Genomic DNA, 25475 nt, shown 5'->3' with positions numbered 1-25475 from the left:
CAATAGGTGAGTATAGACGACAAATTATAACCTAATAATTACTGTTTTATATGCTTATTTATTTGCAATTTGCAACAATATTCTCCTTTACATTTTTTTTTCGTTCACTACAAGAAAATTATTAAATATAAATTAATCTTAGAGACAAAAAATAATTAGTCAATAAATTGGTTTGTATTTAATATTTAATGATTTTCTTGTAATGGTTATTGTTTTCTTCTTTTGCATTTCACTGTCCTCCGTATTGCTCTCATTCGTACTTATGTTTGCTCATTGTTGTGTTGCTGTAAGTTTTTATGCTTAATATGGTTTGTTCATTCAGTTTTCTCCATTTTCAGTGATAGAACAAGTAGATCCTATTTCTAAGGTCTATGGTCCTCGCCTCCACAACCCTAAGTCACCTTTGAAGCTCTTTAAAACTTATTTGTAGTTCCTCCACAACCCTTACACCTCCCTTACCAAGTTATTAGTTTTAGGATTTTTATAAATTATTCTTATTTGTAATTATTACTTGTAATGAATTTAGTAGTCAGATGAGTAGTTTAATTGTAAATAATATAATTATTAATTAGTTAGATTATTATTTACATTATTATGTAGATTATTAGTTAGGTGATTATTTAAATTATTAAAACTTTTATAAAAAAATAAAAATAAAAATTATTTGTTAGATTTGTAGTTTAATTATAAAAAAAGTTCTTTGATTAATTAGTTAGATTATTATTTAAAGTATTAGTTACATTATTAGTTAAGTTGTTACTTAAATTATTAGTTAGGCGATAATTGGTTAAGGAACAATCACCTATGAGGTATAAATAGATGATAGTTTAGACAATAATCGTCGCCTATATGGAAAATATAGACGACAACTTGAGTTGTTGTCTATACTGAATTACTTTAAAGGACATATGCATAGATTATAGTTTTAGAATTGTCATCTAACAACTTTAAAAACCATAGTATAAACACCTTTTTATAGTAGTTATCAACCGACCAAATAAGATGATGTTTGTAGATACCTTCTTGAAAGGATTATCAATAGGTCCTTTTGGTGAATCTTTGATCTAGAGACTAACTAAACACATGAAAAAAGTTCAATTTACAGTTGCATCTCACATTGAGGATGAAGAAGTGGAAAAACATATTTGTAGTCAAGATTATCTCATAATTTGTACAAAGTAGGTGAAATGCTCAGACAAATGTCCAACTATCAAGGTGTAGTTATAAGGGAGCTACGTTCAACATTAATAAAATCTCAAGGGGTAAAAGAAGAGTCATAATCCTAGATTTACTAACAATGGTCATAAAAATAGCAAAAAGGTTCCCCTATGTTGGTATGCTAGTCCTTGCATACTAGTTAAGTTATCTCACATGTTTCTAAGACAATTTCTTTCTCATTTTTTGAATTACTTATAAATGTTTATAATTAAATTGTCTCAATACTTTCACTAGGTATATCCATAAAACTCAGAAATCTTAGTACCTATATATATATAAAGGAGATCCCTCTCTTAACTGTCATTTTATTTTATTCAAATTTTATCCTTATATTTATATTTATATTTTATATATGAGAGGAAATATTTGTCATTTTGTGAGCAATTTTAATTTTATATCTGAAGAGATAACACTATTTTTAAATTTAAAACTAAACATTGCACAATTGCATCTTTTTCTTCCGTCTTTTTCATTTTCTATTTTCATATTCAAAATTCAAAATATGAGAAGTCGTAGTTTCGTTCCATAACCACGAAACCAACCAGTAAGTACTTTTTTCAATTATAAAGTAGAAGATGAAAATGCAATGCCTAAATTTACTTTTCTTTTTTATTCATTTATGCGCATATATGATGATAATATTGTTATTATTGTGCTGACACAAATAACGCGATAAAACACATGAAGATAATAATTTAATCAAACTTATAACAAAACTATTAAAGAAAAAAAAATCGTAAAATTTTGTTCATTTAATAAAATTTCGAAAGGGGTGCAGTTGTGAAGGCTGAGTGCCATGGCGGTGACGAACTCGGAGTCAGCATCAAGGGTGGAACGGATGGCGGTGGTGATGGAGTCGACGATTTTTATTGACTCCCCGTAGGCATAGGCGATGAAGGAGTTTGACGACGAATGGGCCACCGGTGTAGAACTGTTGCAGAGCGGTGATGCAGCGGTAGTTGGTTTTCAATATGAGGGATTCCATTTAGAAATTGTTGTCACTGTGTTTGAAATTTTAACACAACATTACATTATGATTTTTTTTTAATTATTCCAAAATTAAATTAAAAAATACATAAAATTCCTTCCGGTTTCAATTTTTTTTTTAATTTTATCTTTATATCAATACTAACAGGAAAACGCCTGTGTATTAATATTTTTTATTTTTATCATTACAACACATGTGACAACATTAAGCAATAAACCAAAAATTCATCCAATCAACATTAATCATGAAAAATATTATATACAAAAGAAGAAAATATAATGAAATATGTTTATCTTTTCTTTGCCTTGGACTCGGACTTAGACAAATCGTTCTTATCATTTACCACCACTGTCAACCACTTCCCCTCCATGTCCTCCATCACCACCACCCCTTTATTCTTAACCCTCCCAATCAAATCACAAAAATATTAGCGTTTTGCTTGTTTGTTCTCCCCTCTCCTGATCCATTTTCTCACTCCTTTCGCTCATAAATTAACGCGCCTCCCCTTTTCTCCCTAACCCCTTTCTTTCTCATAGACTAACCCCTCTCACTCCCACCAACGCACTTTTATTTGGTACTTTTTTTCCTTTCAATTTTTTATTTAGTGAACAAAATCCTACTATTCTTTTTTTGTTGTTGTTTTCTTTAATAGTTTTGTTATAAGTTTGATTAAATTGTTCTCTTGGTGTATTTGATGATGTTATTTGTGTCAGTACAATAATAACAATATTGTCATCATACAAAGCCAAAGACATGCATAAATGAATAAAAAAGAAAAGTAAATTCAGACATTGCATTTTCATCTTCTACTTTATAATTAAAAAACAACACTTACTGATTGGTTTTGCGGTTCTGGAAGGAAACTACGACTTCTCATATTTTGATGAATTTTGAATATGAAAATAAAAAACGAAAAAAGATGTTTTGATGGGATGAAAGTGAAGATGAACGGGAGAAAAAGATGCAATTGATCAATGCTCCTCAGCAAACCTCACTTTGCAAATGTTTAATTTTGTATTTAAAAATAGTGTTATCTCTTTTGTTATCCTTTTGAGATATAAAATTAAAACTGTTCACAAAATTACAAATATCTCCTCTCATATATTTTTAAAATAATAAAATAAAATATAAATATAAAGATAAAATTGGAATAAAATAAATGGCAGTTAAAGAGAAGAATCCCCTTTATATAGGTATAGATTTTGTTTTAGTTATTTTTGTAATTTTGTAAATATTAAAACCGTTATCATAGGGCAGTTTTGAATGTAGAGTAAGTTTTGATTTTAATTTTTTGAAATAATCCATTTCCTCAATTTTTACTGACAAATGCTTTTCAATTTGAATTTTTGGGATTTTCTCTTTCTCACTTTATCTCTCTTATTCCTCAAATCTCTTGAAACCCAATAACATGACTCTCATGCTCTCTATATCTCACATACTCTTTCATTCCACACATTTCTTTCTCCATCCCAACATACACTTCTAAGCACAACACACTCCTTATAACTCACTTTCTTGTTTTTCTCTCTGCCCATTTTTATTATCTTTCCACCCCTTTGTTTATCTCACTTCCATGAGATAAAAAAAATTCATTCTTCAAGATAAAACCCAAAAGAAGAGCACTCACGTTAGTCTATGTAAGTAAGTTTTATTTTTTTGATTGTTTAACTGTTAATGCTCATCGTTTTTATTTCTTTTACTCATTTTCATGCAGAGGAAGAAGATAGAGAAACATAATATCCCAAATTGTTACTTGAATATAGAACATTCAGATTTTTAAATAGGTACAGAGTTATCTTGATGTCATTATTGATGTGGGCAACATAATATCCAAAATTGTTACTTGAATATAGAACATTCAGATTTTTAAATAGGTATAGAGTTATCTTGATGTCATTATTGATGCGAGCTTCGTTGGAGGAGATGGATGCGTATGTGTTCGACGAGATTCTCGCAAAGAAGAGAAAAAAAATTAGAAAATAAATATTTTCTTAGGGTTTGTCGTCGAAGTTTCTCATCTTATTTTTTATTTTTATATTCCTCTTTTTTAGTTTTATATTAGTAACAACAAATCAAAATTAGTAATTTACCAGTCTTAAGAATAAAACATATGACGTAATTGTTTTAATATTATTATTTAAATTTGTTTAACATATTTTTTAATGTAATTTAATTATTAAAATTGTATGTTGAAACTCATAGATGATGCAAGAAAATGTTTCTATCTTATTTTTACTTAATGATATTTGATATTTAAAAGATAGAATACACATATAATAATAATATACATATTATCTATATCTATCTATACTTATATATAAATGGAATTTCCCTTTTAACTTTTATTTTATTTTATTCCAATTTTATCCTTATCCTTATATTTTATTTTATTATTTTAAAAATATATGAGAGAAGATATTTATCATTTTGTGACTTCTTTATTTTTAAAAACTAAATTTTGAATATAGAATTTTGAATATTGAATTTTGAATTTTATATTTTGAATTTTAAATTTTAAATTTTGAATTATAAAATAATTGTAAACATAATTAAGTCAATCCTCTTTTCACTTATTCAACAAAACTTTTTCCTTCAAACCCCATTTCTCCTCTCTTTTCTCTATAAATTTTCCATCTCTATCTTACTGTTACCGTACTGTTTATTTTTCTCCTGTTCACATACATTGTAATCTTGAAACTCATTGTTGATTCTTTTTTCATTTTTTGATCGTTCTTGTTCTTCTTTTTTGGTCGTTCTTGTTCTTCTTTTTTGGTTTCACAAGTGCTCCAAAGACAGTGACCGGACCCCACCATTCTCCCAATAAACGCCAAAAGATTTCAAAGAAGGCTGATGATTCATCATCATAGTAAAAATAATGTTCTACACTGAAATCATACCCAACACAAATGTTGCAAAACCAGTTTTCTAATAAAGTGATTATTTTCTACATGTGACTGTTCCTAACTATTTTCATTCATGTGATTGATTCTCTTCACCCTTTTCATTGCTGCATGGTTATTGATCTTTGACCCTTACATGTTGTTCACATTTTTTTTCCATGAAGGATCATACAACAGCAACCAATGGATCCATTTGATGTATATAATCGATCTCGTCATAATGAATACTTGAAGCTGTTAAAATATCTTTCTGTTATTGTATTTGTTTTAGAGTTTATTTCTGTTACTGCAACCATTTCTTTTTTGTTGGTTTTCTGTTTTTGGGCCCTTGTGGGTCTTTGGACTCTTACGTGTGCCTATATTGTTTTCTTTTCTGTATAACCCTTGTATTGTACACTTTTTCATTAATCAATTAATGAAACCTTCTTTCTCTCTCTCAAAGCTTCTCTTCACTCTTCCTCTAAGCTTCTCTGTATTCACGGTTCTTGCTTTTGGCTCTCTCTTTTATTGCTCCTTTACTGCAATTGGCCATTTTTGTGATGGTATCAGAGCCATTTTCGAGCCTATCCTAGCGAGTATTTGTTGGGCCTATCGTGCCACCCGCTATCGGGCCGCTATCGGACCACCCAAAATATATAGTCCCACGCACGAGTTGGCAGTCTCGGCGTGAGGGGGGTGTGTTGGAGATCCCACATCGACTAGAGATGAGAGCCTTTCATAGTATATAAGTGGGTGCAAACCTCACCCCATTGAGTCGGTTTTATGGGGTTGAGTTAGGCTTAAAGTCCATTTCGTAATATGGTATCAGAGCTCTTCTCTGCTGCGTTTCATCTCTGATTCTTCATTGATCCTGTCTCACCGATCTTTCTTTCCCTTCTCTTTCACTCTTCCGCCTCTCCTCTATTTTCTTTGATTTCTTGTTTTTTTTTTCCTTGTTCTGTTTTTTTTTTTTTCCTTTTCTTCTAATCTTAATCCTTGATTTGGTTTCCTTTGAACAGATTTACCTCTCGGGATGAAGAAGGAAGAGGAGAAATCAGCCCCAAGTTATCTGTATCTTCATCCAAGCGAGAATCCAGCGACTCCTCTTGTCTCCCCGGTGTTGGACCCTAGCAACTATCATCCATGGAGTCGGTCGATGCTCACGGCGTTAAGCGCTAAGGATAAACTCGAGTTCGTCGATGGAACCGCTACACAACCAGCAAAGACAGATTCCACCTTTTCGGCATGGAATCGGTGCAATAACATGGTGGTCTCGTGGCTGGTCCACTCTGTTTCCGTCCCCATTCGTCAAAGCATCGTCTGGATGGACAAAGCTGTAGAAATTTGGAACGATCTCAAGACAAGATATTCTCAAGGTGACCTCTCACGCATTTCTGACCTCCAAATGGAGGCATCCTCCTTAAACCAAGGTGAGCTCTCAATAACCGACTATTTTACAAAGTTAAGGGTGATTTGGAGAATTTCAGACCCAAATCTGTTTGCATCTGCAAGAACTGTACTTGCAATATTTCCTCTATTGTTTCTCAACGAAAAAGAGAAGACCAAGCCATGCAATTTTTGAGAGGTCTAAATGATCAGTATAGCAACGTTAAATCCCATGTCCTTTCCTTTTAATGGAACCCGTCCCACCTATATCAAAAATCTTTTCTTTAGTAGCTCAACAAGAGCGACAATTGAGTAGTCATGCTTTGATTGCTAATATAAAGAATGTTCAACCCATGGTTAACAAGAGTAATGTACAGTCTTATGTTGTTTGTTCCTTTTGTGGTAAGAATGGTCACAATGATAGTGTGTGTTTTAAGAAACATGGTTTTCCCAATCAGAATGAGAAAAAGGTCAGTCACAATAGTAATAGGAAGGTCTGCACACACTGCAACAGAACTGGCCACACTGTTGATACATGCTATAAGAAGCATGGTTACCCACCCGGTTACAAATTCCAAAATGGTAAAAATTATTCTGTCAACAACATTGCCACCCAAGAGGAGTATGATTCCAATAACAATGAGAATGGTGATACTCATTTTACTCATCAGCAATATCAAATCTTAACCAACCTGCTCAAACAAGCAAACACCTCTGCTGGACAAGTTCAAGTGAATCAGGTTGGGTCTTTTGCTGCTGATACAAGTCAACAAGACCGGGACTCTAGTTCTGCAGGTAACACACATGCCTTAAAGATTCCTTCATTAAATAAATATACTTGGATTTTAGATTCTGGAGCAACAGATCATGTTTGTTTTACTTTATCTGATTTTTCCTCCTATCATCGTATCAATCCGATTCTCATAAAATTACCCAATGGCCACTATGTTACTTCCAATTATTCAGGAACTGTTAATCTCAATTACAAAATTAGCCTCACAAATGTTCTATATGTTCCAGCTTTTTCTTTCAATCTAATCTCTATATCAAAACTTACTTCTTGCCTTCAATGTCATTTAACTTTCTGCTCTAACAAGTGTATCATACAGGACAGCAGAACCAGAGACAGGATTGGTTCAGCTGATTTGATTGGTGGCTTATATTGTTTAGATAGATCCATTTCACAGCATGTTCCTCCTCTCTTGAATTGTATAACTAAAACTGTTGGTCTTTGGCATCAAAGATTAGGTCATCCTTCTGATGAGAGACTAAAGACTTTACAAACCTACTATCCTGATATATCTGTTGAAAAACCTTATTTTTGTGATGCTTGTCATCAAGCTAAACAAAAGAAACTGTCCTTTTCTCTTAGCACTACTCATTATGCACATATATTTGATTTAATTCACATGGATGTATGGGGTCCTTGTTCTGTTATCTCTATGCACGGCCATAGATATTTTCTCACTGTTGTTGATGATTTTTCCCGCTTTACTTGGATTTTCTCTATGCAAAATAAGTCTGAAGTTAGAGCTAATGTTGTGAGTTTTGTCTCTTACGTTGAAAATCATTTTCAAACAAAAGTCAAATCTATTCGTACTGATAATGGTGTTGAATTTGTGATGAAAGATTTTTTTGCTTCAAAGGGCATTTTACATCAAACTTCATGCATAGAAACACCCGAGCAAAATGGTGTTGTTGAACGAAAGCATCAACATATTTTAAACGTTACAAGATCTCTCCTTTTTCATTCAAAACTCCCTGCTAATTTCTGGAATTTTGCTGTCCAACATGCTGTTTTCTTAATTAATTGTATTCCTACTACTTTGCTCAAAAATGAAACACCATATGAAAAATTGCATGGAAAGTTGTGTGACATTTCTGACTTGCGTATCTTTGGTTGTTTGTGCTATTCCTCTACTCTTGTTGCCCATAGAAAGAAGCTGGACAACCGCGCTGTTCCTGGTGTCTTTCTTGGTTTTAAACCACACACCAAAGGTTTTGTCTTTCTAAATTTAAAAAATCACAAAATTGAAGTTTCCAGAAATGTTGTTTTTTATGAAAATTGTTTTCCATATTCTTTGAAAAATGAAAAAGATCCTAACAGTCTTTCGCTTCCCATACCACAACACTATGCTCAAACTTATGATGACATAAATCTGCATAATGACCATAGCTCTCCTGATAAAAATGATGATGATCTTTGTGTTGATAACAATGACGTGCATGCTGTTACACTCAGAAGATCTGACCGTAATAGAAGGATACCAATCTATTTGCAAGACTTCCAGACTAGCAATAATCAGGTTAGTACCAAGTATCCCATACAAACTTACATTAATTTTAATTCCCTATCCTCTAATTTTAGATATACCATAATGTCTATCTCTTCTCATGATGAGCCTCAAAACTATGAGGCAGCCATTCAGAATCCTCTTTGGGTCCAAGCAATGCAGAATGAGTTAGCAGCCCTTGCAGCTAATAAGACCTGGAGTATTACAGATCTTCCCCCTGGAAAATCTGCCATTGGTTGTAGATGGGTTTACAAGATCAAATATCACTCAAATGGTACTATAGAAAGATATAAAGCCAGGCTAGTAGCGAAAGGCTACAATTAAATGGAGGGTCTAGACTTCTTAGATACGTTTGCACCAGTAGCAAAGTTAACCACTTTAAGGCTTCTCCTGGCTCTTGCTGCAGCAAAAGATTGGGATCTTAAGCAATTGGATGTGAACAACGCTTTCCTTCATGGAGACTTAAATGAAGAAGTTTACATGAAGCTTCCCCCTGGTTTTCCAGTAGCAAATAGGAATAAAGTGTGCAAACTTCAAAGGTCTCTGTATGGCCTCAAGCAAGCCGGACGCCAATGGTATGCCAAACTTTCCAATTTTCTCAAATCTCATAACTATAATATCTCCACTGCTGACCACTCTCTTTTCTTGAAACATGATGGAGAGAAAATAACTGCACTTCTTGTCTATGTGGATGACATAGTCTTAACTGGGAACAACCTTGCTGAAATTAATCAAATCACAACCTTGCTTCATCAGCATTTCTGCATCAAGAATTTAGGGGATCTTACATACTTTCTAGGCCTCGAAATTGCAAGGAACAGCACTGGTATCCACCTTAGTCAACGAAAATACACCTTAGATCTCCTTACAGAAACTGGTATGCTTGCTTGTGCTCCTTCTCTCACACCCATGGCACACACTCTTCGCCTCACTGCTGATAAAGGAGAAAGACTCAATGAAGAAGAAGCTACATCCTATAGAAGACTGGTAGGACGCCTCATTTACCTTACCAATACACGCCCAGATATTGCCTATGCTGTCAACCACCTCAGTCATTTTGTATCTGCACCTACCAACATTCATTCTCAAGCAGCTTTTCATGTTCTCAAATATTTAAAGGCCTCACCTGGTGCTGGTATCTTTCTCCATAACAATACTCCTGTGCAGATCAAAGCGTACAGCGATTCAGATTGGGCTACTTGCCCCGAGACCAGAAAATCCATCACGGGCTTCTGTGTATATTTGGGTGAGACTTTGATCTCCTGGAAATCAAAGAAACAGCAAACGATTTCAAGAAGCTCCTCTGAAGCAGAATACAGAGCATTAGCTGCTACCACATGCGAAATTCAATGGCTGGTCTACCTTTTACAAGATCTTCGAATTCCCTTCATTCAACCTGCTCTTTTATACTGTGATAGTCAGTCAGCAATCCAGATTGCTCACAATCAAGTTTTCCACGAACGAACAAAGCATATAGAGATTGACTGCCATGTAGTCCGAGAAAAACTCAATCAAGGACTGATCAAGTTGCTTCCTGTCTCCTCCTCCATGCAAACTGCAGATTTTTTCACGAAACCTCTACCACCTAAGATGTTCAAGACCTTATATTCCAAGCTGGGAATGAAGAATATCTATTCCCAGCTTGAGGGGGGATGTTAAAATATCTTTCTGTTATTGTATTTGTTTTAGAGTTTATTTCTGTTACTGCAACCATTTCTTTTTTGCTGGTTTTCTGTTTTTGGGCCCTTGTGGGTCTTTGGGCTCTTACGTGTGCCTATATTGTTTTCTTTTCTGTATAACCCTTGTACTGTACACTTTTTCATTAATCAATTAATGAAACCTTCTTTCTCTCTCTCAAAGCTTCTCTTCACTCTTCCTCTAAGCTTCTCTGTATTCACAGTTCTTGCTTTTGGCTCTCTCTTTTATTGCTCCTTTACTGCAATTGGCCATTTTTGTGAGAAGCATGCGATAATGTTTTTGAAAAAACCAGAGCTCAAAGAACCAGTGCTCAAAGAACCAGTGCTCAAAGAACCAGTGATTAAAGAACCAGAGATCCCTGATGTTCCTCTGCCACCACTAGTGTATGAGGAACCTCCACGTAAAACTGGGCTTTTGGAAGATATTGTGGAGTCAGCAAAGCTAATCTGCAGGAAAAAAGGTTAAATGTGAATATTTGTTTGTGTTGTGTACATTGAATGTGCAGGCAAACACTCCTTCAACATAGGATGTGAATAATAACACGGTTTTTGTCTTTATTCTGTGTACATTGAATGAAAGCGTAAGCACTTTTTGAAGCCACATCCCCATTTGCATATTCTTGTAAGATATGATGCTAGAGTGTTAGGGCTAATTCATGGTTAAAATATCTATTGTTTCTGTAAAAAAAATACAGTTTTGACGGGGTTCGTATATGATTGATGAGAAATATTAAGAAAAATATAGTTTGACAATTATTTTGATGAATTTAGAAATAAATATATATAATACATGGTAAGTTTAGAGTTAAATATTATAAAGTATCTTAGAATATATAAATATTTATTTAAAATAATACTTTGCAAATATGAAACATTTTTAATTATGTATATTACCTTGTTAACTTGAGAAGTCTAAAGTGTCTTTTTAACTCATCTCTTCTTTTAGTAACTGAAGTGGAAAATTATTCTTTAGTCACTAAACTTAAGAAAAGTATCTTGATCTTATAAGAATATATATAATTACTTTTAAAAAATAATGTTTAACACTAAACTCATATACAATTATTGATATTTTTTCATTCATTTTAATCTTGTTAATTATTGATATAATAGTTTTTCAACCCTTTTCCTTTTTTCTATATTTTCTTATTTGGTCTTTTGTCATGTCCAAGCCCTTTTCATGAACAACAACCAGATCCTTTTCAATTATTCTGAGAATTTTTTTTTTTGGTTTTGTTTTTCTGATTGGTGTCTTGATGCGTGGACTTGTTTGTTTATGATCAAGAACATTTGAGTAGGTTGATTTATGATATTTTTTTAAGTAGCCTTTGTTGGTTTTGAGTTGACAACTTTTGACAAGTTATGAGGTATCTCTTTTGTTAAGAGTTGTTAGATAAAAAAGTTAGATCATCCCGAAATAGTTCATATTTTTTTTTGTTGATAAAAAAAAAATAACAACAACTAGATCCTTTTCAATTTGTATATAATGGATCTAGATGTATTTTGTGGAGTTTGGAAGAAACTGTAAAAATCCGCAAAGCAAATTTACAACAACAAAAATATTAAGTGTGAGTATGAATGTTGTCTTTGTTTCTTTTCTATAGTTTGGAAAACATTTTGCAAAGTAGTTTCAAATATGAAGGCAAAAAACCACAAAACCTTTTGGATGTAGTACTTGGTAAGTGATGTTAAGAACAAATAGCATGGGCAATCTCATTTTGAATCATTTCGTCATGCCTACACATTTACACACCCATTTGGGTCAGGATATGTTTCAGATTTCTCCAATGTCAAAAATTAAACTCTGTTTTTTACAACAATGTCCCTGAAGAATCGGTATATTATTGTGTTTTTTGTACAAAAAATCAGAAATGTGTGTGAATGCTAATAAAGATCAAGACCAAAGAAGAGTAATGGTACATTGTGTGTTAGATAAACTTTATTGTGAAAGTTATTTTCGGTCAAAATTTGTATAAGGGTTTTCTATGCGTGTTATAGTGATTTTGGGTCAGTTTAAACATTTATAGGTGTTTGTAATGTTTTTTGGTTTTGCTTAGTTTTTGGGGTTCTCAAACTATAATTTTCTTTATATTTCTCATCAATCATATACAAATTCCATCAAAATTGTATTTTTTTACACAAACAAATATTTTAACCATGAAGCCCTAACACTCTAGCACCATAATTTACAAGAATATGCAAATGGGGATGTGGCTTCAAAAGGTGCTCACACATTTATTCATTGCACACAGAATAAAGACAAACTGTGTTCTTATTCACATCCTATGTTGAAGGAGTGTTTGCTTACACTTTCAATGTACACAACACAAACAAATATTGTACATTTAATCTTTTTTCCTGCAGATTAGCTTTGCTGACTCCACAATATCTTCCAAAAGCCCAGTTCTACGTGGAGGTTCCTCATGCACTGGTGGTGGCAGAGGAACATCAGGGATCTCTGGTTCTTTAATCACTGGTACTTTAATCATTGGTTCTTTAAGCTCTGGTTTTTTGAAAAGCATTATCGCATGCTCCAAGTATTCATTATGACGAGATCGATTATACACATCAAATGGATCCATTGGTTGCTGTTGTATGATCCTTCATGGAAAAAAATGTGAACATCATGTAAGGGTCAAGATCAATAACCATGCAGCAATGAAAAGGGTGAAGAGAATCAATCACATGAATGAAAATAGTTAGGAACAGTCACATGTAGAAAATAATCACTTCATTAGAAAACTGGTTTTGCACCATTTGTGCTGTGTGTGATTTCAGTGTCGAACTATTTTTACTATGATGATGAGTCATCACCTCGGTGAGGATTGTGGTGGTGGTGCACCCTCCTTTGAAATCATTGAAATCTTTTGGCGTTTATTGGGAGAGTGTTCGGGTTCAGTCACCTTCTTTGGAGAACTGGTGAAACCCAAAAAGAAGAACAAGAAAGATCAGAAAATGAAAACAAGAATCAACAGTGAGCTTCAAGATTACAATGTATGTGAACAGGAGAAAAATAAACAGTACGTAACAGCAGGATAGAGATGGAAAATGAATTCATGCAAGAACTATGTTTTTCTGTAAGACAAAATGCAGATAAAAACAAGAATAAGGATAAAAAACAAAGTAAGAAAAAGGGTCAAAAGAATGGATGAACCTCACCTCTGTGGTGAATCATTCACTGCAATGGCTTTGCCTTTATTCTTTGGAGGCATAGCTGAAAAAGAATAGTCCCAAAGGGTATGGAAAGAATGAGTAGCAAGATTAAGATGCTTGAAAATTTTCAGAAGATGGAAATGCAGTAATGGGAAGTTGAAGGCAGATTTAATAAGTTTTTTCCTCCATGCAAACATGGTTTGGATCTGTTTTCTATGATTTAATTCATTTTTCTAAAAAATTATTTTTAATTCTAAATCTATATATATCAGTGTCTTTAATTATGTGACTTGCAGGTTTTTAATCATGCATGGATAATATTGATTTTATTCAGTTTTAATTTTGATCACTTATAATTACTCTACATGGTTAAATTTGGAAGAAGTTTGTGTCAGTAGGTGTAATTATATTTATTTGCAATATTTATTCATAATATTAAAATAATATGAAAAATATGTTATATATATATATATGATTTAAAACTTTAATTATGATAATTTTATCATATATGACCTTTTTTATTACATGGCAGTGTAAAAAATATTTGTATTATCAATAAATATATATTAATTTTTAATAGTGATTAGTTTAGAAAGTAGATTTTTTATAAAATTTAATTTTAAATCATTAACTAATTAGAAATCATAATAAATAAAAAATTATAAAATATTTAAAATGAAAGTAATATAAAATTAAAATTAATAATCTTTAAATGCAAGTTACTTTCTCACAGTATAAGTATATTATTTTAATGCTGTCTCTTTCCAAGAGCAACAAAGATAGGATTATATCTTTACATTAAAATCAATATGAATTTTATTTACTAAAAATGAATATGAATTTTATTTACTAAAAATGAATATGAATTTTATTTACATAAAAATCAATATGAATTTTAACAGGTCCAGAGATTTGGTTATTATTACTATTAGATTTTTATTTATTATTATTATTAGATTTTTTTAATTGATTATGTCCAAAATATATATAAACTTTGTATGTTTTTTTTTTTCTGTCTGCTCCAAAATTTTAATGAAATTATGTAGTTAAATTTGAACATGAAACTTTCTTCTCTCTTCATTTATTTCGAACAGCGCCAAAGTTAAAGAGTTTGAAGCACAGAAGCAAAGAAACAAAGAAAGAAGAAGCAAAGAAAAAATGGAGAAACTCGCAAATTCGTTTTCAGTGTTAGGACTCGACGCCGAAGATAGTCACGTTCCCACCACTGCGGGTATTTCTTTTCTCTTTTCTTTCTTCCGTTCAATTTCCACTTTTTAGATTATTATTTTTTATTTATTTTGAAGCGCAGTTGATGAACTTTGGGTTAGGGTTTCACATGTTCTTGTTGATCTGCGCATCTCTGAGAGAATCCAGTGTTTCTTTCAGAACTTTGAGAATTTATGGAAATTATTTTTGTTCAATTTTCGTGTTGAAGTGTTTTCCTTGCATGTTGGCTGTTTAGTGCACTGTTCCAATGCTGGAGTAAGATTCAGTTCTAATTTATAGTTCTTCATTACTTGACTGGAGTGCTGCTGCAAGATTCAGTTCTATTTTATAGTTCTTCATTTCTTGACTAGAGTGCTGCTGCAACAACATTAAAACACATTAATTATTTAAAACATGAAAAAGGAGTTTGTCCATTTCATGCATTTGAAGATACATGCGTAATTGCAAATGACCAAAAAAAAAAAAATAAAAAAAAATCAGTTGAATTTCACAAATCTTGGGGGATTATGGAAATTTATAATTCTCAATTTTGTCTTTCTTTTTCCGGTAGTAGTTTCAGAGTTCTTTCCATTAAATTTTGTATGCATCTATCCAAAATGATTTTGGATCTTCAATCTAAACACGTGACTCCACACTAATGAGGAAGAGGTTGTGGGTGTGGCTCCATGAAAAAGATTCAACCCATGTTTTGTGTGGTGCCAACCACAACTTCAAGCACAGTTGCTTGTAATCAGTAGATTTGGAGTTTTTGTCATAGTGAGATTAAGCGGGAGTTCCCGTGAGCAGCATTCAAGGTTGTTTGGAGAAGATGAAGAATTCGGCACGAAGAGACCATTTAGATTAGAATTGATTCTTTTTTTTTTTTGTTTTTAAGTTTGAGAAAAATATGCTTTTGGCCTCTCTAACATATCTAAACTTTAGTTTTAGTCCTTCTATTTTCTTTTGTCCATTTTTGGTCCCTTTAATTTTGAAATGTACCACATTTGGTCCCCCAAGTGCTTTAGACAACTCTTTTTATAGGAAATAAAAAAAATGGTTTAGATAGGGCTGAAGGACCAAGATGATACATTTTGTCAACCTCTCTCATACACGACTCAAACTATTCATGTAGCTAATCTCTCTTAGTGGGATAAGGTTGTTGTCTTTATTGTTTACTTTGGAGGTCAGATTGGTACTTTGTACTCGCTGAGATGTTACCTAATGCTTATATCTTCCCTAGTGATCTTGTTGCTCTCTATTTTATATTTACTTCTTGGTTACATAAATTTCTTGGATGGATGTTTTCTAGTGGAAACATTATGTTGATTACTTTGTGAGTGAACCAACAACTATTATATACTTTCATGGTGCAGGTAGTAATGGTGACAAGGGAGTTAATCCAGACATTGGCATTATACCAGTAAAAAAAAAGAAACAATATCAAGAAGATCCAGTGACTCCTTGTGAATACAAGTTACCTCTTGTCTGGATTGACTTGGAAATGACTGGTAAGCTTGTAGAATAACAAGGAGGGTGCTTTACTTGTTTGTGATTGCAATTGCAAAATTAATTTAGAAAGTATTTTTCATTGTGTTTTTTTTTTTTTTATGTTTGATCTGTATTGTTCAGAATCCTCCAAATCTTTCAGCAACAAAGCTCATACACTTTTTATACGGTATCCATAATCTTAATAAATACCTGTCATAGACTAGTTAAGATGTTTCCCTTTAACATGGCTGTAAATCTAAAGTAGAATCAGAGTAACTAAACTCAAGTGAGCCTTCATCCTAGCAATTTAGATAAGCTTTATATTTTGTAAACATGTGCTTACCGAAGGTGAATATTTGTTTAGTATTCTATCTTTCTGAGGATTATTTTCTTTAAGAAACTGCTTTTCCAGATAGTAGTCCCTATCTTATTTATGCTTCTATATGAGCCTATGGTGTGTGGACAAACCTTATAATATACTTACTTCATGTCTATCCATGTAACATTTACTTTTGTTGGATTTATTAACTGGACTCCTTTTACCTTCTAAAAACATGTCCTTTCTTGTTTGAATGATTGTCAGCCTATGATCTGAATGTTATTTAAATTTCATCATTTTCATCCTCTTAATTTGTTTCTCATCAAATTTGATACCATTTCTCCATGTTGTAGATTTTATCGGGTACAATACAATGCACTTGCCTCTTACATTTGATTATACATTGTTTTGTGGTATTTAATGGTGCTCACCAAGTAGGCTCTTTGGATAACATATGAATTGTTTAGTACCAGATAATTTTTTTATTGTTGTTTTACTTATCAATAATAACAATAACGACAACATATGAATGAACTGTGTTTGTGCAGGTTTAAATATTGAAGTGGACAGAATACTAGAGATTGCTTGTATTATTACAGATGGATATTTGACCAAAACAGTGGAGGTACTTAATTCATTGTTGCAATTTTCATGTTATTTTTTTTTTCTTTGTTTTGTGGTTGTTTCCATGCAACACTATATTTTGAGTGAGTTTCTACATTCTCTACCTAATGAAATGACATTTGTCTTTTCTACTTTTCTTTCTTCTTCATCTCTGCTTATCTGTAAGGAAAAACTAGCTTATTCCATAGACTAGCACATGTTTGGTATAACTTTTTTCAAGGAAATAATTCATTTTCTCTTGGAATGCTATCCCAAGGAGTGGGTGATGACGGTTCTTTCAAAATAAGTTAAACCAAAGTGTTAATAGAGTTTACGGCATTTAATGATCCTTAGCTTTCCTGTGCTTTCTTTTCATTCTCTGTTGTTTACATCAACTATTGCAGTGGGTACCTTGGTGGCTTTTCATTTTTTATGCAGATGGCACTTTTTAATTCAAATTCAAATTTTAACTTACGATCTTAGCTCCCACCCTTTTTTACTGAAAGGAGGGAAAAGTGCTATTTTATCTATTTTTTTGGAATTAAGAGAGGAATTCCAACACTATTTTATGGAAGCATAATTCCTTACACTGTCTCTGCCAAAAAAATCATTTGTTTTTCGCCTACTCTTTTTTGGCAAAGGATGAAATGTTGTGTATATTACAAGTATAGTAATGCAGTATGTATGATCCCTTCTGTGTGTGTATGAAAGAAAGTATCTGATTCTGCTATTTTAGGGTCCTGATTTGGTCATCCATCAAACTGAGGAGTGCCTTGGCAGGATGGGAGAATGGTGTCAGAATCATCATGGATCTAGTGGTAAGTGGTGAATGCTATGTTTTGATACTATACTTTTATTCATAGAAAAAAAATATTGGGAAGATGGCCATGAGGAGTATAAGATAGATAAAATAATTCAATATTTTATTGAATATGAAGAAATTTGAGACTTTAATACTGTATTATTCATGAATTGTTGATTGGTTGCTTTTTCTTAACATGGTCTTTTATTTCTGTTGAATAAGATTTTAAAGGGCATTGACTAACCATTTTCAATGAATTTAGGATTAACAAAAAAGGTGCAACAGAGTACCATTAGTGAAGGAGAAGCTGAAAAGCAGGTTTGTAGTAATTATACTATGTGGCAAGCTCTCTTTTTGTAGGATTTTACTTTCAATCTACTATCACATTAAATGGATACTGTTTTTTAATACATATTCAATGAAGTAGAAAAAATGTTATCCTTTTCGTATTGACAGATGAAATAGTTAAACTTGTCTATCAGGTATTAAAGTGATAGAATAGACAACCTTCTATTAAATATGTCTATGAGATAAAGAATAAGAAATATTAAAATGTGTAATAGTCAGTTGGGTCAGCTGTCAGTTATTTAAGCTGAGACTATTAATAAGGGAAGTTTGTTAGTAGTAGTTGGCAGAAAAATTGTATAGTTGCGTTGGAGGGTTCAGGTTCCTCAAAATACTTGAGACTAATTCAATTGAGAACTGTTTCTGAGTGAGTAGTTCCTTAAGATCAATAAAGGCATTCTTGTTTCTCTAGTTTTTCTAGATCCAAATCCAATCCCAGTTTTATCAGAGTTTTAGTGTGCAAAAGGAAATTAAATTTCTCATTATCCTTAAATTTCATTAAAAGTACATTTAGTCCAGGCTGGAAATTTTTTGGCAGACTCCCTACCAGAAAACCTATTATCTATTCTCTGATGATTCTTGATATTGACATGAATAGTTGAAATAAATGCATTCATAAGTAGTCTGTGATCTAGTCATTAAGTAATGTGTATGATTTATTTAAGTAGTTATAACTTATAGGGCTATACAGTAATCCGGAGAGTGCTGCTGTTGCCATTCTTCTAGGCTGATGATAAATATTGCGCTAATGGTTTCTTTTGTTGTGTTGTCCATGCAGTGATGTATCTAATATTATAGGACAAATCTAGGCTAAACTTCAGAAGATATAATTCTTTTATCTACAGAATGACCTATCCTGTACTGATGATAAATATTGCACTAATGGTTTCTTTTGTTGTATTATCCATGCAATGATGCATCTAATATTATAGGTCAAATTTAGGCTAAAATTAGGAAGAGATAATTCTTTTCTCTACGGAATGGCCTATCCTGTGCTTACCCTTTTAAGAGCCTTGGGAGAACCATACTACAAAATCTAGCTATTGTAGTTGAAAAGCCCAATGCCCTACAAATCCTATACTTCCAATGTGGGATTCAAGTCCCACACCTTACAATTGGATCCTAGCAAGCCGAAAGCCAATAAGTATGCTGGAGAAAAAACCAGTTGGCATTTGGCATCCTACTCCTGCATCAAGCCGATGCTATCAGTTCCAGTCATATGGGAGTATTCATGGATCCCCCATGTGACATTTGCTTGTTTTGTTGGAAGTGTCTGTAAACTGATATCCTTTTTTTTTTCTTTATGTTGGCACTTTATCTGTGACAAATTGAAGTACTACATTTGGTCTTGACTGGAGTGCATGTGCAATGACTAAATCTCTTCCTTTATTTGTTTCATTCATTGTTTTATGTTATGATGAAATTTTGTAATATCTTGCAAAACTGCAGGTTATTGAATTTGTACAGAGACATCTTAATGTTGATTCACACACACCTCTCTTGGCAGGAAATTCGATATATGTTGATTTTCAATTTCTGAAGGTATTGGTTCTGCCATTATAACTTGAGGATCGTGGCTTTGCTGAAGTATCATTAATTTCCAAATTCTAATTATCATAATATTGTTTTTCTTTAAAGATTCTGACGTATTCCGTATACATTGGATTTATTTTGTAAATTTCTGGTATAAATTATCAGTCCTACACACCATCAAATTTAAACTTTTTAAATAACAAAATATTACAATGCCACAATATTATTGGGCATTGTTTATGTCATGCTTGCCAAGTCATGGTAATTAATAATGTTGATCAAAATAATACATCACAGCATTTATGAAGTTTGCACATCTGGTAAAAGATCAAGTTGAGATGCCGCATGAAAATTTGTCATCTGAATATATATAATGTCTATAATTTTAAACCAATTCCTCTTCCCTTATGCATAACCTTATCAAGCCTTATTGAAAGCATATATTGCTGTTTTTATTTAGTATGTCCATATATCCTATTTTTCCTCTTTGAAATATTCCGTTAACTGTCATAACTCGATCAACTTTTGCAGAAATACATGCCAACATTGGCGAGTCTATTCTCTCATGTACTTGTTGATGTTAGTAGTGTTAAAGCTCTCTGCATTCGCTGGTTTCCCAAAGGTGAGAAATTACACAATTAGTATGTAATGAAATTTTATTTGGTGTTAGTGCATTAAATCATACCATAGTTTTTTGTATTTGTTTTGAATTATCCCCCATAAAACTAAGGAATTGCTTGGGCTTGATATTGTTGGCCGTTTCAGTGCATATCACTGCATTACTGGATCTGTTACGTGAATATTATTCTTCTATTTGGTTGAACTGGTAAGTAAATGATGAAACATCTCATTTCCATAAAAAAGATTATGAATTAAGTATTACCCTTTTCAGACTAAAATATAAAGAATTCCTTTTGTCTGTTGGTCCTTTGTGTCAAAATTCTGATTTGACTTCCTGGTATTGTTTTCCCATTTTATGCAAGGCATATTTGTTGGACAAATTTAATTGCTCATGAATCAGAGATTTTCACATTTTTACCTTACTGTGTTTTATTCTGACCTTCCCTCAACACCCTGTGGGTAAAAGAAAGTTGAGAATGTGGAAATCCGGAAAGCTACCAACCGAAGGGATAATTTAAAACTTGCTACCCCTCTCCCCAGCAAAAAATTCAACTAACGAACAAATAGAGGGAAAAAATTGGTTTTTTAAGTGCAACGACTTTAGAGATATTATTATGTGATAGCGTAAAGATGCTTAGAAACTTGGCAAGGTAACTAACGTAGGTGCTTATAGATATTTTTTTGATGCTTTAACTTTGAAGTTTGGAATCTCACCAGCCATCCCTTTTGCTTTTGGGTATGATTTGATCGTAGTTAGTTACTTTGTTTTAGTTTTGACTATTCTTTGCCACCAGTTTTATCTTGCATGGTTATTAGTTTCACAATTTCGATAGATGAGAAACAATGAATACCTGCGTTCTGGGATTTCTGTTACTTATTGATCATAACAATTATGTCATTTCCTGTTTCGTAAGCGATGTTGTTGACTAATTATTAATAAATCAGTGAGAGCTGAGAAAGAATTTAGGATACGCCAGCTTGCAAATTATAAAAGGTTTGTCATTTATGCAGATCTGAAGAACGCACCTTCAAAAGAAAACAGACACAGAGCCATGGATGACATTAGAGAAAGCATCGAGGAACTTAGATACTACAAGGAAAATATTTTTAAGCCTAAGTCCAGAAAGTGATCGGGTTGCAGAGAACCAGCGTGTGAATGGTTATGGGTTTCCAGTTCATGTGTAAATGTCATTGGTATGGCTTGTGATCTTGGATAGATTGTACTTTTGGCAGTTACTGCAAAATCGCATTTAAATCTTTGTCGGAAACCTTGATGTTTTCCACAACTCTTACAAAAAACTTTGATTGTCGAATACCATGCCCAAAGAAATATAAAACAAGTTTAGTTCTTTACACGGATTAAAAGTGTCAATAAACATATCATATGTTAAAATAATTTAATAACATAGCCATACTCTTTTGATAATTATATTGTTTTTATCTGTAATAAAATTAATATTTTTCTGATTGAAAACAATGCGTTTAAATTTTTTGTAAAGATTAAATGAGCATGAATATCAAGTTCAAGGTAACAAACTGAACGTGCATGTGATGTTAAAGGTAACTAGGACACAAATTATAGTGTTGGAAATCACAATGGATACAGAAAACTCCGTTCGTATAACCGCTTTGAATGTGCCATGAGCCTGTAACCAGTAACTTTTTTCCTTCTGAAGGCTTAGAGTTTCAACCATTAAAATTAGTCCTTGCAACACAAATGAGTGGAAACTATTTCATGAAAACAAGGTAATTCACATAGAAATCAATTCCAAACTGGTCAGTACCACCTGCATTCGTTGTGACAAGGAAAGACAACTTTTATGACACCAGAATGCAAGAAACATAGGGACCTAAGAAATAGCTAAAATAGATGAAAGTGTATTTTTCTTCTCCAATGTTGCAGTAGATCTAAACATTGTTCACAATACTATTACCTATCTCCATATTTTGACTTCACAACTGCCTGCTGAGATTCTTGATAAGCAATTTCAAATTCTTTTTAGTAGTCTCGTCCCCAGTAAAACCCACAATATCCTTGCTAATATACTGTAGTGATACAGCCAAAAATCAAATAATTAGATAGGCAAATACTATTCATAATAATTGGATTTTGCACATTAGCGTCTTACCTCGATGTTCTTCAAGGTAAAACTAAGTGTGTTTATGGACTTATGAACCAGTTCAGTGTTCTCAGGGGTCATAATGGATGAATGTACCCTTCTGCGTACACAAAGCATGATTTGTGTTAGACATTATACTTGGATAATGTTTGGAGTGTAAAATTAAAGAATAGAAAGAACTGTGGAATCAGTCCAATTTTGTCCAGTCATAATGGGCAAAGAAGCACATTCTGGATAGGCATGGGTATCTGAATATGGGCAGCATGAGAATTGGTGATAGACTAGAGCTCTAGAAGTTTAGACAATTAACCTCAAATCCTCAGAAGCTTGGGTAAGGTTTTGGGTTAAATTCTCGAGTTCCTTCAACAGACCACTATCGCGGACTTCAGCTAACAAAGGATGAACATCTTCAGCCATGGCTTTGATCTGAGGCATTACTACATCAAAGTGAAAACATAGGCATGAGAATGCATGACAGAATAATTGAACAACAAAAAAGAAAGAAAGAAACACCTACTGCATATGATAAATGAATGACATAAATGTTCAACAAATGCTTATTCACCACTATTATTTTATTATGTTTTTGGAGATGGAAGAAACTAAAATTTCATTCATCATCATCATCATCATACACTCATCAATTTTTCTTTTGCCAAGAAAATTGTCTGATCCAACAGTCCATTCAAGAGCCCCATACCTGTGTGAGAAGAGGTTTTGCTTCTTCAATGATGGAAAGTGCTCTTTCTACCAATGAATAGCTATTGCTGATACCAATTTCCTCTAAAGCACGCCCAAGGCGAGTGCATATCCGAACCAATGTATCCAAACTTGTTCCTTGCTGGCCATTGATCTTTTCACGATCACACACAATAAGACCTTCCTTAGCACAGTCTTGGTCAAGAGGACCAACAGAAGGTGTTGGAATTGGATCACGAGGAGTGATGTCAATTTTTGTTTCCATCAAAAGACCTGACTGGTTTACCTCAATCAGTGAATTCCGTGGTATAATTGTTTTAACATCATCAACCTGCAAATTGAAAACTCGTGGTTTAATATAATTCAACAATTAAGGTTCTCTTCAAAGAAATTTCTCAGTAAACATTTATAAGAAAAGAATATAAGATAAAATAAATCGAGTTTCTAGTACATTATGTTCTTCAACTTTTTGAGAAATTAGGTGAAAGAAATTCTGTAAAAGTTTGGTACATAAGTTCATTTTAACCTATAGAAGAAATCATCCATACAAGACCTTAATCAAAGATTATCAAACTTTTAATATACGAGAGTATTGAAAGAGACCTCAACAACTGCTTCAATACTCTTCAAAGAAGGATTAACACCAATGACATTGCCAACAGTGGCCCCTCTGATTCTCACAGGTGTTCCTTTTCTTATGCCACAAGCTTGAGCAAACAGAATCACCATTGTGTACTTGCTGAATTTGGATCTTATTTGGAAGCCCCTCAACCAGGCCAAACTAAGAACAAATAGGACAGTACCAGACACTAAAAACAGTCCAACCCCACCTTCCCAGATGCTTCTATCGCTGAAACCAAAATCACTTAATGGCTTCAATGTCTGCCTCCAAACAGTGTGTGGAATGTTCAACAAAGCTGCAGCTGGATCTTTTGCATCCGCAATAGATGATGACCTTTGGTCATGACCTGCATCAGCAGCAGATGTAGCTCTTGTTCTGTTGATGTGTATTTGGTGGTGTCTAATTGGGAAAGGCTTAAAAGTTGGAGAATTTCTTGGTAGGGTAATCAGACATGAAGAAGAAGAAGTTGGCAATGATGAAACACGGATTGCAATGCTCCCAACCATCTTCTAAACAACCTCTTAGCCCCGAAGTTCTATCATCCACACACACTAAGCTAAAAATTTTGACCTACAACAATCTCACTAAACTAGAATCAAAATCACATGAATCTAATCAACACTTCCAAAAAAATTACGTGAGCAAATAAAATGAAAAACAAAATAGAAACCCAAAAGGCACAATTACAGAGAGTGAGGTATACAGAACCGAATCCAAGAAATAGTTATATTAAACGTAGGATTAAAACACAAACACAAAACAAAATCTTTAGACTTTTCCATTCCATAATGTCAATATTATTGCAGAAATGGAAAGTTAGTCATTCGAGGGTAGCATGATATTGGGTTTTTCTTGGTTACACCATAATCCCAAACAAAATGAAATTCCGGGGAACACATAAAAGTGTTTTCAATTATATTCAGCTCCAAAAAAAGATACCATTTTGCACCTAACAAGCAAGAAAAATGAAAACTTTTCAGATGAATTAAATACCCAATAAAAAAACTCATTGGTGAAATTGAAAAATGTGAGTAATGTCAGGAATGCAAAATACTAGTTTTGGTTTAGAGAACAATGACACTGCTGGCGTCATCGAAAAGCAAGAGACATTGCAGAGAGAAGAGACATAAACATAATATAGTTTGGGAATGGATGAGAAAAAAACCTATGTTGCATTAATAATCATAGACAGAATCGAAGATGAGCCATTTCAGTTTTCACTTCAGTAAATTCTTATAAATATTTTATTAAAAACTATGCAGCTTTTTTTGTGTGCCAAATAATCGTTTAATATGTTATATAGTTAATTTTCTATTACTTCATCTTATCAATGATATTTTTTTATTGGTTTGAGAATAAAGAGATTACACTTAATTTGTTTAAAATAATAATAGTTTATTACTCTACTTTATTCGCAATAATTCATCACATTCTTGTTTTTCTCATGATTATGTTAGTGCTTCATGATGACCAAATAATTTTGACTTGTTTATTTTTCACTT

General features: G+C 32.8%; 3 protein-coding genes across 6 annotated transcripts; 1 reads left to right on the top strand and 2 right to left on the bottom strand.

Annotated features, from left to right (window-relative positions):
* Positions 1 to 12716: 12716 nt before the first annotated feature.
* Positions 12717 to 13739, bottom strand: LOC137827144 (uncharacterized). The gene is made up of 3 exons (XM_068633363.2): positions 13622 to 13739; positions 13277 to 13378; positions 12717 to 13063 (listed from the first exon to the last, which is right to left on the bottom strand). Exons 1-3 carry the CDS (start codon positions 13672 to 13674, stop codon positions 12808 to 12810), a joined length of 411 nt encoding a protein of 136 aa, XP_068489464.1. The 5' UTR covers positions 13675 to 13739; the 3' UTR covers positions 12717 to 12807.
* Positions 13740 to 14629: 890 nt separating this feature from the next.
* On the top strand, positions 14630 to 21887 carry LOC137824236 (Polynucleotidyl transferase, ribonuclease H-like superfamily protein). 2 transcript variants are annotated; one of them, XM_068629776.2, is made up of 9 exons: positions 14676 to 14846; positions 16195 to 16329; positions 17177 to 17253; positions 17968 to 18049; positions 18296 to 18351; positions 19828 to 19920; positions 20443 to 20533; positions 20677 to 20737; positions 21544 to 21683. In XM_068629776.2, coding segments are annotated over exons 1-9 (669 nt in total). In that variant the 5' UTR covers positions 14676 to 14773; the 3' UTR covers positions 21545 to 21683. The 2 variants fall into 2 exon arrangements, with proteins under 2 accessions (XP_068485876.1, XP_068485877.1); XM_068629775.1 differs by lacking the exon at positions 20677 to 20737 and having other exon boundaries at positions 14630 to 14846; positions 21544 to 21887.
* A 344-nt stretch (positions 21888 to 22231) lies between these two features.
* On the bottom strand, positions 22232 to 25209 carry LOC137824235 (protein TRIGALACTOSYLDIACYLGLYCEROL 2, chloroplastic). Of its 3 annotated transcripts, XM_068629774.2 has the most exons (6): positions 25139 to 25209; positions 23955 to 24543; positions 23353 to 23682; positions 22963 to 23078; positions 22662 to 22752; positions 22232 to 22578 (listed from the first exon to the last, which is right to left on the bottom strand). In XM_068629774.2, exons 2-6 carry the CDS (start codon positions 24477 to 24479, stop codon positions 22486 to 22488), a joined length of 1155 nt encoding a protein of 384 aa, XP_068485875.1. In that variant the 5' UTR covers positions 24480 to 24543; positions 25139 to 25209; the 3' UTR covers positions 22232 to 22485. The 3 variants fall into 3 exon arrangements, 2 of the variants coding, with proteins under 2 accessions (XP_068485875.1, XP_068485874.1); XR_011083222.2 differs by lacking the exon at positions 25139 to 25209 and having other exon boundaries at positions 22963 to 23089; positions 23955 to 25012; XM_068629773.2 differs by lacking the exon at positions 25139 to 25209 and having other exon boundaries at positions 23955 to 24672.
* Between the last annotated feature and the right edge of the window lie 266 nt (positions 25210 to 25475).

The sequence above is a fragment of the Phaseolus vulgaris genome, chromosome 8 (genome assembly GCF_051622355.1).
Source record: "Phaseolus vulgaris cultivar YP4 chromosome 8, ASM5162235v1, whole genome shotgun sequence".
NCBI lineage: Eukaryota > Viridiplantae > Streptophyta > Magnoliopsida > Fabales > Fabaceae > Phaseolus > Phaseolus vulgaris.
Note: the sequence above shows the minus strand (reverse complement) of the source record. Positions and strands in the feature narration are given on the sequence as shown.